At 18.0% G+C, this 14,942-nt stretch overlaps 3 protein-coding genes across 21 annotated transcripts in view; 1 reads left to right on the top strand and 2 right to left on the bottom strand.

Annotated features, from left to right (window-relative positions):
* Nucleotides 1–1,740: 1,740 nt before the first annotated feature.
* Nucleotides 1,741–2,706, top strand: LOC129611275 (actin-binding Rho-activating protein-like). Its single transcript, XM_055524335.1, has 4 exons — nucleotides 1,741–1,886; nucleotides 2,008–2,164; nucleotides 2,230–2,322; nucleotides 2,390–2,706. Exons 1-4 carry the CDS (start codon nucleotides 1,834–1,836, stop codon nucleotides 2,552–2,554), a joined length of 468 nt encoding a protein of 155 aa, XP_055380310.1. The 5' UTR covers nucleotides 1,741–1,833; the 3' UTR covers nucleotides 2,555–2,706.
* An 83-nt stretch (nucleotides 2,707–2,789) lies between these two features.
* LOC129611274 (cytochrome P450 4d1-like) lies at nucleotides 2,790–5,445 on the bottom strand. The gene is made up of 4 exons (XM_055524334.1): nucleotides 4,863–5,445; nucleotides 4,048–4,117; nucleotides 3,250–3,824; nucleotides 2,790–3,146 (listed from the first exon to the last, which is right to left on the bottom strand). Exons 1-4 carry the CDS (start codon nucleotides 5,407–5,409, stop codon nucleotides 2,806–2,808), a joined length of 1,533 nt encoding a protein of 510 aa, XP_055380309.1. The 5' UTR covers nucleotides 5,410–5,445; the 3' UTR covers nucleotides 2,790–2,805.
* Nucleotides 5,446–14,002: 8,557 nt separating this feature from the next.
* Nucleotides 14,003–14,942, bottom strand: part of LOC129611438 (sex-lethal homolog) — a 107,246-nt gene continuing 106,306 nt past the window's right edge. For 6 of the 19 annotated variants that reach the window (XM_055524605.1, XM_055524602.1, XM_055524604.1 and 3 more), the window contains one exon: nucleotides 14,008–14,364. In XM_055524605.1, the coding sequence (XP_055380580.1) occupies nucleotides 14,297–14,364 (68 nt within the window). In that variant the 3' untranslated portion in view covers nucleotides 14,008–14,296. Of the gene's footprint in view, nucleotides 14,365–14,942 lie in introns of all 19 variants that reach the window. The other 13 variants (XM_055524609.1, XM_055524606.1, XM_055524607.1 and 10 more) reach the window with 8 other exon arrangements.

Below are 14,942 nucleotides of genomic sequence, written 5' to 3'. Positions count from 1 at the left end.
TTGAATTTATTAAAGTTATTTAAATTTATTTTTACGTATAAAATATAAAATATCACAGCATTTTACGCCATTTAATTAATCTATTTAATTTAATTTTGAATTATTGCCACAATTAATATAAATTCTGTAAATTCTCTTCTTATTCCATTGGTTACAGTTCAATTATAATAAATTATGACTAGTAAATGATTTACTTAATCTAAAATTTCGATATTTAAAATTGAATCATTTGAACAAATTTTATATTATAATTGTTATATAGAAGTAAAAGAGTTGAGTTTATAAAATTAAAATTAATTAATATAATTTTTTAATACAATATTATTTGTATTATATGCCCTTATAAAAAATATTTGGTCAATATAAAAAGAAATCTCATGTATGGTAGCAGTTATAATAATAATGTACTTGTATCTATTTCTTAATTTCATGATCCTAAAAATATGCAAAAATTTTTAAAATATTCAAAAAGAAAATTGTGATTATTAAGAAAAGTATGTATACAAAAATTTTCCTTATTTATTGCGGCATGAAAATACATTGTAATTGCTAAATTGGTACAAAATTTAAATTACAATAAACATAAATTCTATTTGTTTAAATTTATAGATATATGAAAATGCTAAATAGCTATTCAATCAAGCATAAAAACATATTAAGATGTGAGTACATTTGTTTCTTAATATTATAAAATTTCAGAAAAAAGTTTTAATTTTCCACACTCACCTACAGCATAATAAAAGCTTTACAATTTATTTTTATTTATATATAAATTAAATGTAATCATCGCTGTGAATTTGTACATTTCAATTATAGGAATTAATTATGTTTGTATATGCACATTTATAAATTTTATAAATAGAATTTTTCAATTAAATTTACAATTATTTTTTGTTTTTCATTAATCTAATTTCAAATAAGAATAATTGAAATTAGTTAGCCAAGTAATTTATAGTAAGTAAATATTATTTATTTATAAATATTTAAAATTGAATATTAAAATACAAACAATTAATTTTCTATTTAATAGTAATCATTAACTCAAAATTTAAATGACAAACCAATAAAATTAAACAAATATTAATAAATAATGCCATTTAGAATGTTTTTGATTGAAGCATTTTTAACAATTGGTCTTTCAATTTTCACAATAATAATGTAAGTTTATCAATAATTATTAATATATAAAAAAAATATGTATGTCTATATATGTGTGTGAACATTTGTATAATAATTATTAAATTTCTTATTTTAAAGAAATAAACATGGTGGGAAACATTTGAAAAAGTCGAATAAAATTAATAAATCACCGTGGTATAAGAGGAAAAATGGATATGAAAACGAGCCCAAACCTTTGGTTTCTTAATTTGTATTTTAATGATAAACGTAAGTACACAAATACTAGGGATCATTAGTTCTTAAATATTAATTTAATAATTTTATAATTCACTATATCAAGATAAAATTTTTTTGATTAAAGTTAATTTAATTAAAATTCTGATATTAAATTATTTTCATATAAGCACTTTCGTGTGCGAATTATGTATAAAGGCGTAAATTTAAATTTTGTAATACTTAACAAAAAGCTTTTTTTTTAAATAAAAACTTTCGTTTTTTTAAAAATAATATTAATACAAAGACTCTTTTTTCAAAACAAAAGCTACAATTTCTAAATTTACGTACATGATTCACATTTCATGCATTCAAATTAAATTTATATTTTAGTTTGTCATATTCGATCATTGTTTATATTTTAAAATTACTACAGTAAATTAAATTAAATTCATTGAAAGAATATTATTGGAAACATTTGTTTTTTATTTCGAAATTAAAATGCAACGGAACAATCCATTTGGTCCAAAATTTTCAGATCCAAATTATGGAAAGTAAGAAATTTTCTTATACTAATTTTCAAAATTCAAAGTTATTACGTATAGCTCTAGCAAATATTGTATTTTCTAACCTAATTTTTAAAACTTATTTTTTACACAAAAACAAATATTTTAGACCAATTGAAGGTAGTCTAACTGCCATGCGTGGTAAAAAAGCTAATTTTCATGTCAACAGAGAAATGTTACAATTATGTGAAATAATTGATCAACAGGGTATGCCGAATCAATATAATCCTGAATTAAAAGTTATACTCTTCGGTGATCTATTTGATGTACATAAGTTTTTTTGAAATATAAATTTTAAATTATATTACATTTTATAATTTTAATTATTTAGATTTACAATTATATTTCAAATAAAGTTGTTGGAATTCTTTTAAGAGCTAGAAAACATGGTCTTGTATATTTTGAAGGAGAAATGTTATTTCAAGTAATTTATAGATATAATATTAATTTAATAAAATTCAAAATTATTAATGAAAATTATAATATTTTAGAGACGTGATGATGATGTTCCAATTTTTATGTTGAAACCTTTATCTGAAATTCGACAATTACAACATAATCTTGATGTAGCTGAAGCTTTTGATCAAGAAGCATCTGGCCCAGCTTTACCTACATCAGTTTTAATGGACAGACAAGCAAATCAAAGAAGATTCTAATAAATTTACACAAAAATTTTTTTTTTTTTAAATTAACATTTAAGTTTTGTTTTACTTTTATTTAACTTAATTATAAAATGTGATGATTATTTGAAAATATACAAACATATAATAATAATAGAAACAAACTTTATAAAATAACCTAAATACATTATGATTTATTGAAAATCATTCATAGTTTTCAAAATTTTTAATAAAATGTAAATATTTATATATTGTATTTGAAAAATTTATTTTTGCAAATTATAATTTTAAATTCGCTCTTTTAATTTAAATATAAGCGGATCTCTACTTTTTAATATTAATTCAGCTATTAATACTGGTTTCTCGTTACCAACATATTCAACTTCGAAATTTCTCAAAACATTTGTTACAACACTTTTAATCTCTAACATTGCAAATTTTTGTCCTATACAATTTCTGGGACCAGCTGAAAATGGTATATATGCATATGGATTTTTTCTTTCTGCACTTGTTGCCAAATCAAAACGTTCTGGTATAAATTCTTCTGGATTTGGATATAAATTTTCATCGAAACCTAATTGTAATGGTGATATTCCAACATTTGTTCCTGCTGGAATTGTTTTACCATCTACAATACAAAAAAGAATATAATTATATAAGAAAAAATTAAAATAAATTAAAAAACAATTCAATTTTTGTATAAAAATTGTTTAAAATTGAAAATATCTTACTAATAACGCTTTCTTCTTTTATTTCTCTTCCAATTATAGGTACAGACGGATACATTCTTAATGTTTCTTTAACACATAACTCAATATATGACAAATTATTTAAATGTGATATAGTAATTGATTGTTTCTTATTTGTACCAAGAACTTCTATAATTTCATCATAGCATTTTTGTTGAGCTTTTGGATTTGTTGCTATATTATAAAAGAAAAATAAAATAGCAGATGATGTTGTATCATGTCCTTCAAACATAAAAGTATCTACTTCTTCTCGAATATCCAAATTAGTTAATGGTTTCCCATCAATTTCAGATTTTAAAAGAATATCTAGAAAAGCTAATTTTCGTTTAACTCCTAAATCATTTAAATCATTTTGAATATCATCTAATATTGTAGTAGTTTTTTCCTCATCAGAAGATTTTATCAATTCATTTCGTCTTGATATTATTACTTTTTCGGAAAAATCATGCATAATTTTTAAAGCATTTTTTTCATCACTTGCAAGGCTACTAAATTTGAAAAGAATATCTGGTCGAAATCGTAAATCAAACATTCTTTTATGTAGAACTTTTGACATTCTAAAAATCAAATAATAATAATTTATAAAAAAAATATACACGCATAATTATATAATTTCAAAATAATTATTATAGATCTACAATATTCGAAATCTACTTAAATATTTGTATATTTATGAATTTTTATATGGAACAATAAAAAAAAAATTAAACTGATATTTTTCGATCAGTAATGTACAAGGATAGAAGGAAGTAATGTAGAAGAATAGAAGGAATTACTTACGTTCTAGCCGCCAAAACATATTTTGAATCAGAATTAGTTTGAGCATTTACTTTGACACCCATTGCAGTTTCTAAAATTAAAATAATAAACTTTAAAGTACATAATTAAAATTTTAAAATAATTTTAATATTAATTTATAATATTGACAATTTATCAAAATTTTCTACCAGCTCCGAAATATTAAATAATCTAAAAAGGTCAACAAAACTTTAAGTACTCATAAATAGCTAGTACGTATTTTTCAAAAATTAAAAATAATAATAAAAGTATAGAAAATGAAGGACAAAATTTTAAAAATATAAATAAAGATTAGGAAAATTAAAAGATAAGGTTGAATTCAAATGCAAAAAAAAAAATTTTTTGGTAAATAAATAAAACCGGATCAATTATTAAAATAGGACAAAGTCCAATATTTTGGTTAATTGTAATTTAAAGAAAATTGGATATTAAAATTCGAAAATTTTAAAATGTTAGTATATAAGTAGCCATTTAATTAAAGAGTTTAAAGATTTTTAAATTAAAGAAAATATGCGCAAATTTATGAATAGCATAAACTTATCAAGGAATTGCTCAACATAAAATACTTAATTTGCTTATCAATTCCAATATTCCAATTAACCACTAAATATAACAGTAAAAACAATTTTTTACAAAAGCAATAAACAAAGCGGTCTAAAATTTTTAATCAAAAAATTCAATTAAATTTTGATTAGATTAAAAAATTTAAAAAAATATGTAATTATCAATATTATTATCACCAAAAAAAAAAAATCCAAAAATACATAAATAAATAAAAAAAAAATATTAATAATTACCACAAATAACATCCAATGTCGCCAAATTAAAATAATTATATAAATCAATTTCTTTACCAATTTGTTTTTTCAATTGTTCAACAAGTATATTACCTTGTTCTTCAAATATATCAATAAATTGTTCTAAGATTTTAAAATGAAATGCTGGTGTTATAATTTTTCTACGTTGAAACCATTTTTTTCCTTTACTAATTAATAATCCTTCACCCATCCATGCTTCTAATAAATGATATTCACCAGCTTTATCATTATGTATAGTACGTCCTAAAATTTCTTCAATATCTTTAAGATTTGATATTAAAATATTTAATTCTGGTCCAATCCATATTTTCATTAAACCATCACCACTAAATTTATCGAAAAGATCAAGTGCTTTTAAAATTATTTGTTCTGGTGGTTGACCAATAAATGATAATGCATTTCCCAAAATTGGTATTGTTGGTGGTCCTGGTAATTTTTTTGATAATTGTAATATTCTAGCATATTTAACGTATAAGTAACTAAAAATAAATGTTAAAATTCCAATTAAAATAATTGTTAAAAACATTTTACCAATACGAATCTTTTTTACTTACTGAATTAAATTTCGTTTGAACTTGATTCTTTAAAAGCTTTATTGAATCCCAATTTTTTTTTTTTTTAGTAAATTATTATTTTTTTTTTTAAATTTGATATCAGTAATAGATAATGTTATTGAATTATATTAAAATTATAGATTTAAAAAATAAATAAATAAATAAATAAATGTTTTATTATAAAAGATTAACATGTAGTTAAATGTTCTTTTATTGTTAAAATTATTGTTTAAAATGTTCTTTTGACCTATTCCTAAAGTACAGGTGACCTTTACATCTACAATATTCGAAAAACAGTTGACCTTTTATCTACAACGTTTTTTATTTTTTAACGGAGAAATTCTATGGCATCAAAATATAGAAATTTTATTATAAATTAATTTTATAGACATATAAAAATTATATGAGTCGAAGTTCAAAATAGGACTACTTTCGAAGTTCAAATTTATGCCTTTTTAATTTCAAAAAAATTTAATCCAAATTATATTTTAATAGTTTTAATTAATGTTTTATCAGTTTTAAATATGAAGTCTATGGTGCGTAATATATTTTTTTTTTAAATAATTGCCCCCAGACATAACATTAAGTGTTTTCATAATATATTAATAAAATATAATTACATACATAGATAATTTTGCGTAATTAAACAGCTGGAATAAAATTAAATTGATAAGAAATAAAATTAAAAGCAAAAGTGAAATCTCCTATGACGAAATATTGCCTTTAAAAAATTAAAAATGATCAAGGTTATTACTGATAAGAAATAATCCGGAATCAAATTTATAAATATAATTTTGTAAATAATTCAATTAGTAAAAATATTAATTATCTATATGTCTGAATATAAAAGTTTTCGTGTTACTCATATTATTTATATTGTTATTATTATGTAATATAAAATTGTTTCTGAATTCATTATACTCGTAGTAGTAGTTTATTGATATTTTCCTTTATAAATTTATTAAATTTACTATTAGCCCTAGTTATCTACTAAAATTTACTATTGCTCAGTTATCTACTACATTCAGCTTCTTGATAATTTGTATTCTGAGCTATAATTAGAGCTATAATTAGTTCAATTATAATTAGATTATATTATAAAATAGAAAGATTTATACAATATGTAATCGCATTTTAATATTGATTGATATTAATGTATCTGCCATTATCTTTATTATAGACAAGATATGAAAAAGGCTTTGTATAACAAATTTTTGAAATTTATAAATTATATTTGATAACAATAGATTTTATTTTACAGTTTATAAGTTAATTAAAAAAAGAAATCTTTTCTTAATTATTAAACAAAATAGCAATATATAAATATTATAATATTATAATAAATATGCAAAAAAAATTATAATTTTTAAATTAAAAAAAAAGTGATAAAATTTATCAAAAAATTTAAAATATATAAATTTACATTTGAAAATATTCGAATAACAAATAAATTCTAAAACAAAAATATAATTTTTTTTAGATAAGAGAATAATTTTCGGAAAATTTTATTTTTATTTTATAAGTAAAACGCCAACTAAGGTTATTAATAAATATTATGAATGCTGTTCAAATTATTTTAGAAAATTGCAGTTCATTCTAAATCAAAATAAACATATTTTTCAATTTATTATAATAATTATTTCATTTTGAATAAGAAATATAATTTGTTTAATTTACAATATTGATAATAATCAATATTGAATTGTGCAATAATTTATTCAAAACATAATTATATTAAGAATATTGTTAAAATTTAGAGATTAATAGATAAACATGTAAGATAATAAAGGAGATTTTAAATAAATTAGATATTCCCTGATAGTTTTAAGTAAATCTCAAAAATCTTTTTTCATGGACTTACAAATCTACAGAAACTAAATATTTTATTTAGTAAATTTGTAACATACTCGATTAATTTATAAATATCTAATATTTTTCTATTACGCTTTTTATCTAAATTTTAATATTTTTTGCAATAGTTAAAAAAAAAACTTAAAAATTAATTTAGAACTTTAATTGTCATTTTCGAACATGTTATTTTTGAAGATTTTGCAGTTTGTGTTAATCCGAACGTTTGTTATCCGAACTTTATATTAAGATCTATGTTAGAGCTACATCGAAATCCCCATTATTTCCGAGAATTAGTTCATTAATTCGAGAATTATCAAAAATTTCCATATACATCTGTAAGCTACAAAAAAAAAATAAAATAAAATATATTGATAGATTTTGAGTATTGATTTCTATAATTTTTATTGATCACTTCGAAATTTTTTTTTTATTTTTATAATTCAGTTTATTTTTTTTTCATTTTATTTTATTTTTTCATTTTTTTATTAGAAAAGTTGAAACGCAATTGTGTTTTTGTCTCCATTTTTTCATATTTTTTTTTTTCAGCTAAATAATTTTTTTTCCTGGTAAATATAATATTTCAATACATAATATTAGTAATATCATTTTTATTATGTCTTTTATAGTCAAGATTTGTAATAATTTTTAATAAATTTTTTTTTTTATTTTGAACAAGTTTTTTTTTTTTATTTTTAATATTATTGGTTTTGAAAATAAGAAAAAAAAATTTTAAAATATTTTAAAATATTATTTTTTTTTTTATAATATAATATTTTATATAATATAATTTATATAGAAATTTTACTATGCACTTCGGTAAATTGTTTTTTTTAATAATAAACAAAAAGAAAAAGTCCTGGTTATTATAATTTTAATATTTTTATATATATATATATTTTTTGTTATTTTAAAATTTTTTTTTTTGGTTAATTTTCAATCTTTCATATATTTTATTTTTTAATCAATTCAACTTCTTACATAGATTTTTAAATATAATCAATAATGAATGAAAACAAAACTATAAGAATAATATTTCAACAATAAACAATAAAAATTTAATTTAAAATTTTGGTTTGATTTTTATTTTTATTTTATTTTTTTTTATTTTCGGTTTCCTTTTTTAATAAATTAAATATTTAACAGGTTTATTTATTATATTTGTTTTTTTTTTTTTAATATTTATTTTTAATATTTTATTTTTAAATTGTCAGAGTACGAATAAAATTTATCTAAAAAAAAAATAATTAAATAAATAAGTAAATTTTAATTATTGTTAAATTAGAAGTACACAATAATTAAATATATTAATATTAATAATATTAATCTAATAAATTAAAAAAATACGAATTCAAATCAATAATTAACAACTTTTTACAAAAAAAAACAAAAGTTTGCGTATCTATTGGTAAAAAATTAATTTTTTTAGAAACTTTCAGAAATTTTTTAAAATTTTTTAAAATTTCTAAGAATGTTCTGCTCAGATAATTAAATCTATTTAATATAATTTTCAAATTTTACTGATACATATACTTAATGATAGAGATTTTCATAAACGCAATACTGTAAAACTATTATATTTATGAACAAATTAAGTGAGCACCATTTGTTTATGAACACAAATATAGCGCAGTTTTCGCTTTATTTCATGATATACTGCGTTTATAAAAATTTTTTAAAGAAAATAGTTAATATATAAGCAAAAAGTTTTTTTTTTTTTTCTAAAACATGTAAAAGAATTACATGTTTATATATTTTAATAAAATTTTAATATAAATTTTAAATATTATTAAATTTTTTTAAAATATCAAATTTTCTTCTACAAACATTAATTTACACATTTATCACGAAGAGAAAGCAATATCATAAAATAATAATCTTAATTGCAATAATTAAAATTGAAGTGAATGAAATTAATAAAAAAATTCGATAACATTTATTGTTATATTGTATAATATTTTTTTTTTTTTCATTAGACAAATTTTATTCGTACACTTTTTACATTTTGAGATCATAAGAGTTCTTTTCATATATTTATATATACATATGTTAAAAAATGACTGGTAAGTTTTCTTTTTAATTTAATAGATATTTTTTTTTAATATTTACAAACGAAAAAAAAAATAATAAAAAAGAGAAAAAGAATATAGTTATTATGTATAATTTTTTTTCTTATTGAATTTTAATTAATACGATTATAAATTTTTTTTTTTTTTTGGTTTTATTTATTACTTTTTACAACAAATTTTTGTTTGATTTCTGTATAATATATATTGCATTATTATATAAGTTTTAATACTTTGTTTTTATATTTTAAAATATATATGTTATACATATAAATATTTTTAATTTTTTTTTTTTTATACACATTTTCACATGCATCATCATAATACACATATATCTAATTTCACTTTAATAATTTACATAATATATTTTATATACATATACATAATGTAATATTCATTACATATATAAATTTTTTAATTGGTTTGGTTTTGGTTTTAATTTATTTAAAGTTTTATTTTAATAATTAATTTATTTATTATTTATTTTGGAAGTACGTTATTTTTATTCAGTTTTAATACAGATTGTTTTGGTTTTATATTTTTTGTTGGTTTTTAATTTTGTACAAGTAAACACAAAATTAAGTTAATTATTGAAGAGATTCAACCAAAATAAACGAAATGAAATCAACTGAAATGTAAAGTTTAACCTGTACTATATATGAAATTAAAAATAAAATACATACATAATATAAATTTATAATTCAAAAATATTTTTATATAATATAAAAAAACTTCTTCCTGTTTTTTTTTTTTTTCATTTTCATGTTATGAATTATGTATGAATTAGGAGATGAAATAAATGAATTTCATTGTTATTATGTATTTATTTCTTACTACTTTATAGTTATTATAATAATTATTGTATATTACTTCTTAGATAATTAAATATTATTAAATATTTAATTTAAGAATAGAATAGCAAATTGCTTTTATAAATTACATAGAAAATCGCCAAATATATTTCGAATTCAATTCAAAACTATTACAATTAAATTTTTACTCTATTTTATTTATCAATGAAATCGTGTTGAATTTAGAAAATTTGCAAGAAATTAGTGATTATTATAGCTTCAAGTTAATAAAGAAATTGTTAATAATCTATCTAGTATTAAAAAATCATTATTTTAAATAAACATTTTTAATTCCTTTCTTTTGAAACGTTCACATTACATTTAATTTCTTTTCGTATATTTTGGTGTAAAAGACAGAAACATAATTAAAGTAGATATTTTTTTTTTTTTGAAAAAGCAAATTTTAAAACAAAATAAAATAGATATTATTTTAATTTAATAAACAAAAATTATATTGGTTGTAGGTGAATTGAAACAGTGTAAAGCAATTAATTGGCACCACATCCAATATTAAAGAATAAATTCTTTATGTATGTAATTTTTATTTATAAATAATCTTTTCTTTTTAATGTTGTTGCTTTAATAAAAAGCCAGAGCAAATAATAAATAATAAACTCTTAAAAAAACTGATTATATAAACAATGAATTTTTTGTGCCAACTAATATTAAATATTTAAAAATAAACTTAACGTATAAAATTGACTTTGAAAACATTATCGAATCACATTTTATTGATCACATAAGCTACATTAGTTATATAAACAGAAGTATCCAATTTATTATATATATTGGAAAAATGGTGTATTGATTAAAAAATATTTATATATACAAAAAATAAATTTTTTAATGATATTATAATGAATGAAAGTGCAAACTATTTTAAATTTTAAAACGATCATTTTTATAAATTATTATAACTTATTAAAAATTAATCATATTAAGAAAAAAAAATTCGATTTATTACTATATAAAATTTTCAATAATACTTAATTTTGATATCGTTTCTTTTTAAATTGTTGAACATTTTGGTTTTATAAAAAATGGTTAATTTAAATTGAATTATTTCTGATTCTTTGAAATTTTTAAAAAATTATATAACTACCAATTAATTGTTCGTTATTTAATTTATTGGAAAAGGTACAGTTCATTTCTTTATGTTTTTTTGGTTTTTTTTTTTTTTTTGGTTTTTTTGGTTTCTTCAAAATCTTAATATTTATTATATTTATAAAAAACAAAAAGGATATAATTGAAAAACACATTCATTATTTCTAAAAACAAAGAAAAAAACTTAATGAATGTGCTAAAATTTCAAAAGAATTTGAGTGTAATATATTTAGTATTTTACAAAATCAGATAATAAAAAATTTAAATGTAACTAATTTGAAATTTAATCATATTCACTACATTTAAACTTATAAAAACATAACAAAAGTTCAATATTTTAAGTTTGAACTTTTTATTAATAAAAGTAAATTTTTAAAATATCATTGGGAATTTTTATTATAAATCATTCTTACAGTACAAATCACACATATTTAATTTATTATTATTTTTTTTTCTTTAATCTAAATTTACTTTTATATACAATTAATTTAATTTGTATATATGTGTCTTTAAAGCATATTAAATGCTACTAATTACATTTTTTTTTAAACTTTGATTATACATTTATTTTTATTATAATATTTGCTACGTGATTTTTTTTTTTCAATTTTTCTTTTAATATTTAAATAATTTTTAAAACATGTATTAAATCTACTAGTAGTTCTCGGGCAGTATAACGTTTTACATTTTTTTTTATATCAGTGATTTTCTTTTATTACTATTAATATTAATATTATAATTATTATTAAATTTTAATTATCAATTAATTGTTTTCGTAAAAAATTTCAACTACATTTTTATTTGACAATTATTGTATATATTTATGTTAATCTATTAACTTAAATTTCGCTATAAATATTAATGATTTTGTTTATTTAATTTTTACAATTTTAAAGTTTATAGATTTATTTAGTTGAAAATGACGGAAAATCGCGTGCGGGTAGAGTATAATACTGAAATATAATTGATTTATTTGTTGATAGAAAAGAAGAACAAAAAAATGGTTGCAAATAATTTGAAATTAGTTTTTTTTTTTTAAATGATTGGCGAATGATTTGAATTGGCGAATGTTATTGAGGATATTGCTTGTAGTTGAATTGTGAGATTTAAGTTTTAAAGTAGACACTATCGATGGAGTATCATGTTAAAAAATTTCTCTAGTAATAATTAATATTATGTGAATATCTTGAATATTAGTGAAACGATTAAAAATAATTTTAAATTAAATATTTTTGTGCAAACCATGCATTAGTTGTTATATACACATATTACATTACATGGTTATTATAATGAATATGAATTATGTATAATATGAAAACTACGATAGGCCTTGAATCAACTACAAATCACATTCTGTTATGGAATTAGTTTTTAAACAAATTTAAAAATATTACAAAAAAAAATAAAAATTATTAAATTTTTTTTTTAATTATTTCTATAAGTACTTCCAAGTGGTTTTTAAAAAGCTAAAAATAATTTCGTAACTATTCTTCCTAAATTTAGGAAAAATTGTAGGCCAATTTTAACAATTATAGTCTGTGTATATATTTATTATTATTTTCTTTTTTTTTTTAATTATTATTATTTATTTTTATTTAATTTACCAATAAAGTCTTCTAAAACATTACAAAAAATTATTTTTTATTTCCTCTTTACTTAATTTTTTTTATACATATTTTCATTCTAAATAGGTAACTCACAACTTTAAGTTTTCGTTGTTAATTGGAAGAATTTAGTAAAATGCTTAATATCTTTTCTGTGTTCAAAGGTTACACCATTTTTAAAATTTTTATATTATTGAAATTTTCATATAATTTTTATATAATTCAATTTAAAAATTATTCTCCAATTCATTGACCTTAAATTTTCAAATAAGATATTGAGGGTTTTTATTATACATTAAAATACAACATTTTTTTGTTAATACTCGTAGTATTTCTAAAATAAATTTCAATATTAAAGAAATATGTAGATTTTCTTTGTGTATTAATGAAAACATTTAAATTTTCATTTTTTTTTGAATTGTATGAAGAAATAGTAAAAAAATAATGAAATCATATAAAATTATGGAAATTTTTTTTTGGAGCAAATTATACAAAATTATAGAAAAATTAATTTTTTCACTCTTCATATATATTTTGTTGAATATTTTTTAAATTTAAAATTTTTTTTAAATTAAAAATTTATCAAGTACTTATTGAATGTTTTAAATTATTAAAAATAGTATAACCTTTAAATTTACAAAACTTAATTTTACTCAATATAAAAAATTCTAAATTTTTTCATTAAATTTAAGTAAATTTAAGTACATATAATATAATTTTAAAAGGAACTCAACTAAAATGTCTTTCATTTTCTATTTTAATTAAAAAATTAATTGGACTAGAAATTAAATAAATTGTTAATCCATTTTATTATACTATTTTCTCTTATTTTTTCTTTATGTACTTTTTTTTTTGGTAATAAATATTAATTTTAATTAAATTCTGTTTTTCTTTTTTTTTTCTTTTATTATAGAAATTTTTAAAACGCATCACATTTATGTTTTCTTTATATTTAACTCTATTTTTAACTTTAATTTAAATTTTTTTTTTGTCTTATATAATATATAAATATATTTGATTTTCATTAATAGAAAATTAATTTAAATTGTATATTATAAATATACAACATTAATTTTTGTCTAGTTTGTTTGTTTGTAATTTTCTATTTTTACTTTTTGGTATTATACATATATGTATATATATTTATATAATATATTATTTACCTATATATATATATTTAAATTTTTTTTATTAATTTCTCATTATATAATAATTTTCTTTTTAAGTATATATAATAAAAATTACACATAAAATTAATTATGAATTTCAAAATTAAAAATGGAAAAAAAAGTATGTTTACAAAATTAGAAAAAAAATGAAACAAGATTTTAACAAAAAAAAAATCATCTAAAAGTTATTATAATAATTATAATTATAACCATATGATTATAAGAAAGGATAATGATAAGACTTTTTCCTATAGATACCATCTATTAATCCAGTAAATCGATCAGCTACATTTTTATTTGTAATTTTAATAATTCCGTGTAAATTCGAGTTCGTTCCATTTGTAGATTGGGTTGCAAATGACAATTAATTTTGATCATGAAAATAGAAAAATATAAAACATAAAAAATTAATATCTTGATAATAATTTAAAATAATTTAGAAGAAAATAAATAAAAATAAAAATTATAAAAATAAAATTCCTTATATATTTCTTTTATTATACACATATTTTTCCATTTCATATCTATATTTATTATTATTTAATATAATAATATTAATATTACATTAACATAATTTTATTTATTATCATCTTTATTAATTTTATTCTGAGCATTATTACAACAATAATTACAATTTATAGAAAAAAAAAGATAACGAAATATATGAAAATAATTAACAAAAAAAAAAAATTTTTTTTATTTGAAAATTTTAGCATATTTTAAATCATTGTTTTATATTATATAATTATTATTCTTTAGAAAATGTTCATTATGAGACGTCTTATAATTATTATAACTTATAATTTACCAGTTTCAACTTTACGAATAAACCTTTAATAACACGCAGAAATCAGATAATTGAT

The sequence above is a fragment of the Condylostylus longicornis genome, unplaced genomic scaffold (genome assembly GCF_029603195.1).
Source record: "Condylostylus longicornis isolate FDR11 unplaced genomic scaffold, ASM2960319v2 ptg000049l, whole genome shotgun sequence".
Lineage (NCBI taxonomy): Eukaryota > Metazoa > Arthropoda > Insecta > Diptera > Dolichopodidae > Condylostylus > Condylostylus longicornis.
The sequence above is the reverse complement of the archived record's forward strand: the minus strand, read 5'-3'. Positions and strand labels throughout refer to the sequence as shown.

Coding starts and splice junctions, on each gene's coding strand:
- LOC129611275 (XM_055524335.1), top strand. CDS start 1,834: ATGCAACGGAACAATCCATTTGGTCCAAAATTTTCAGATCCAAATTAT. Junction 1,887..2,007: donor TCAGATCCAAATTATGGAAA/GTAAGAAATTTT, acceptor CAAATATTTTAG/ACCAATTGAAGGTAGTCTAA. Junction 2,323..2,389: donor AAGGAGAAATGTTATTTCAA/GTAATTTATAGA, acceptor ATAATATTTTAG/AGACGTGATGATGATGTTCC.
- LOC129611274 (XM_055524334.1), bottom strand. CDS start 5,409: ATGTTTTTAACAATTATTTTAATTGGAATTTTAACATTTATTTTTAGT. Junction 4,118..4,862: donor GACATTGGATGTTATTTGTG/GTAATTATTAAT, acceptor TTTTAATTTTAG/AAACTGCAATGGGTGTCAAA. Junction 3,825..4,047: donor TATGTTTTGGCGGCTAGAAC/GTAAGTAATTCC, acceptor TTTGATTTTTAG/AATGTCAAAAGTTCTACATA.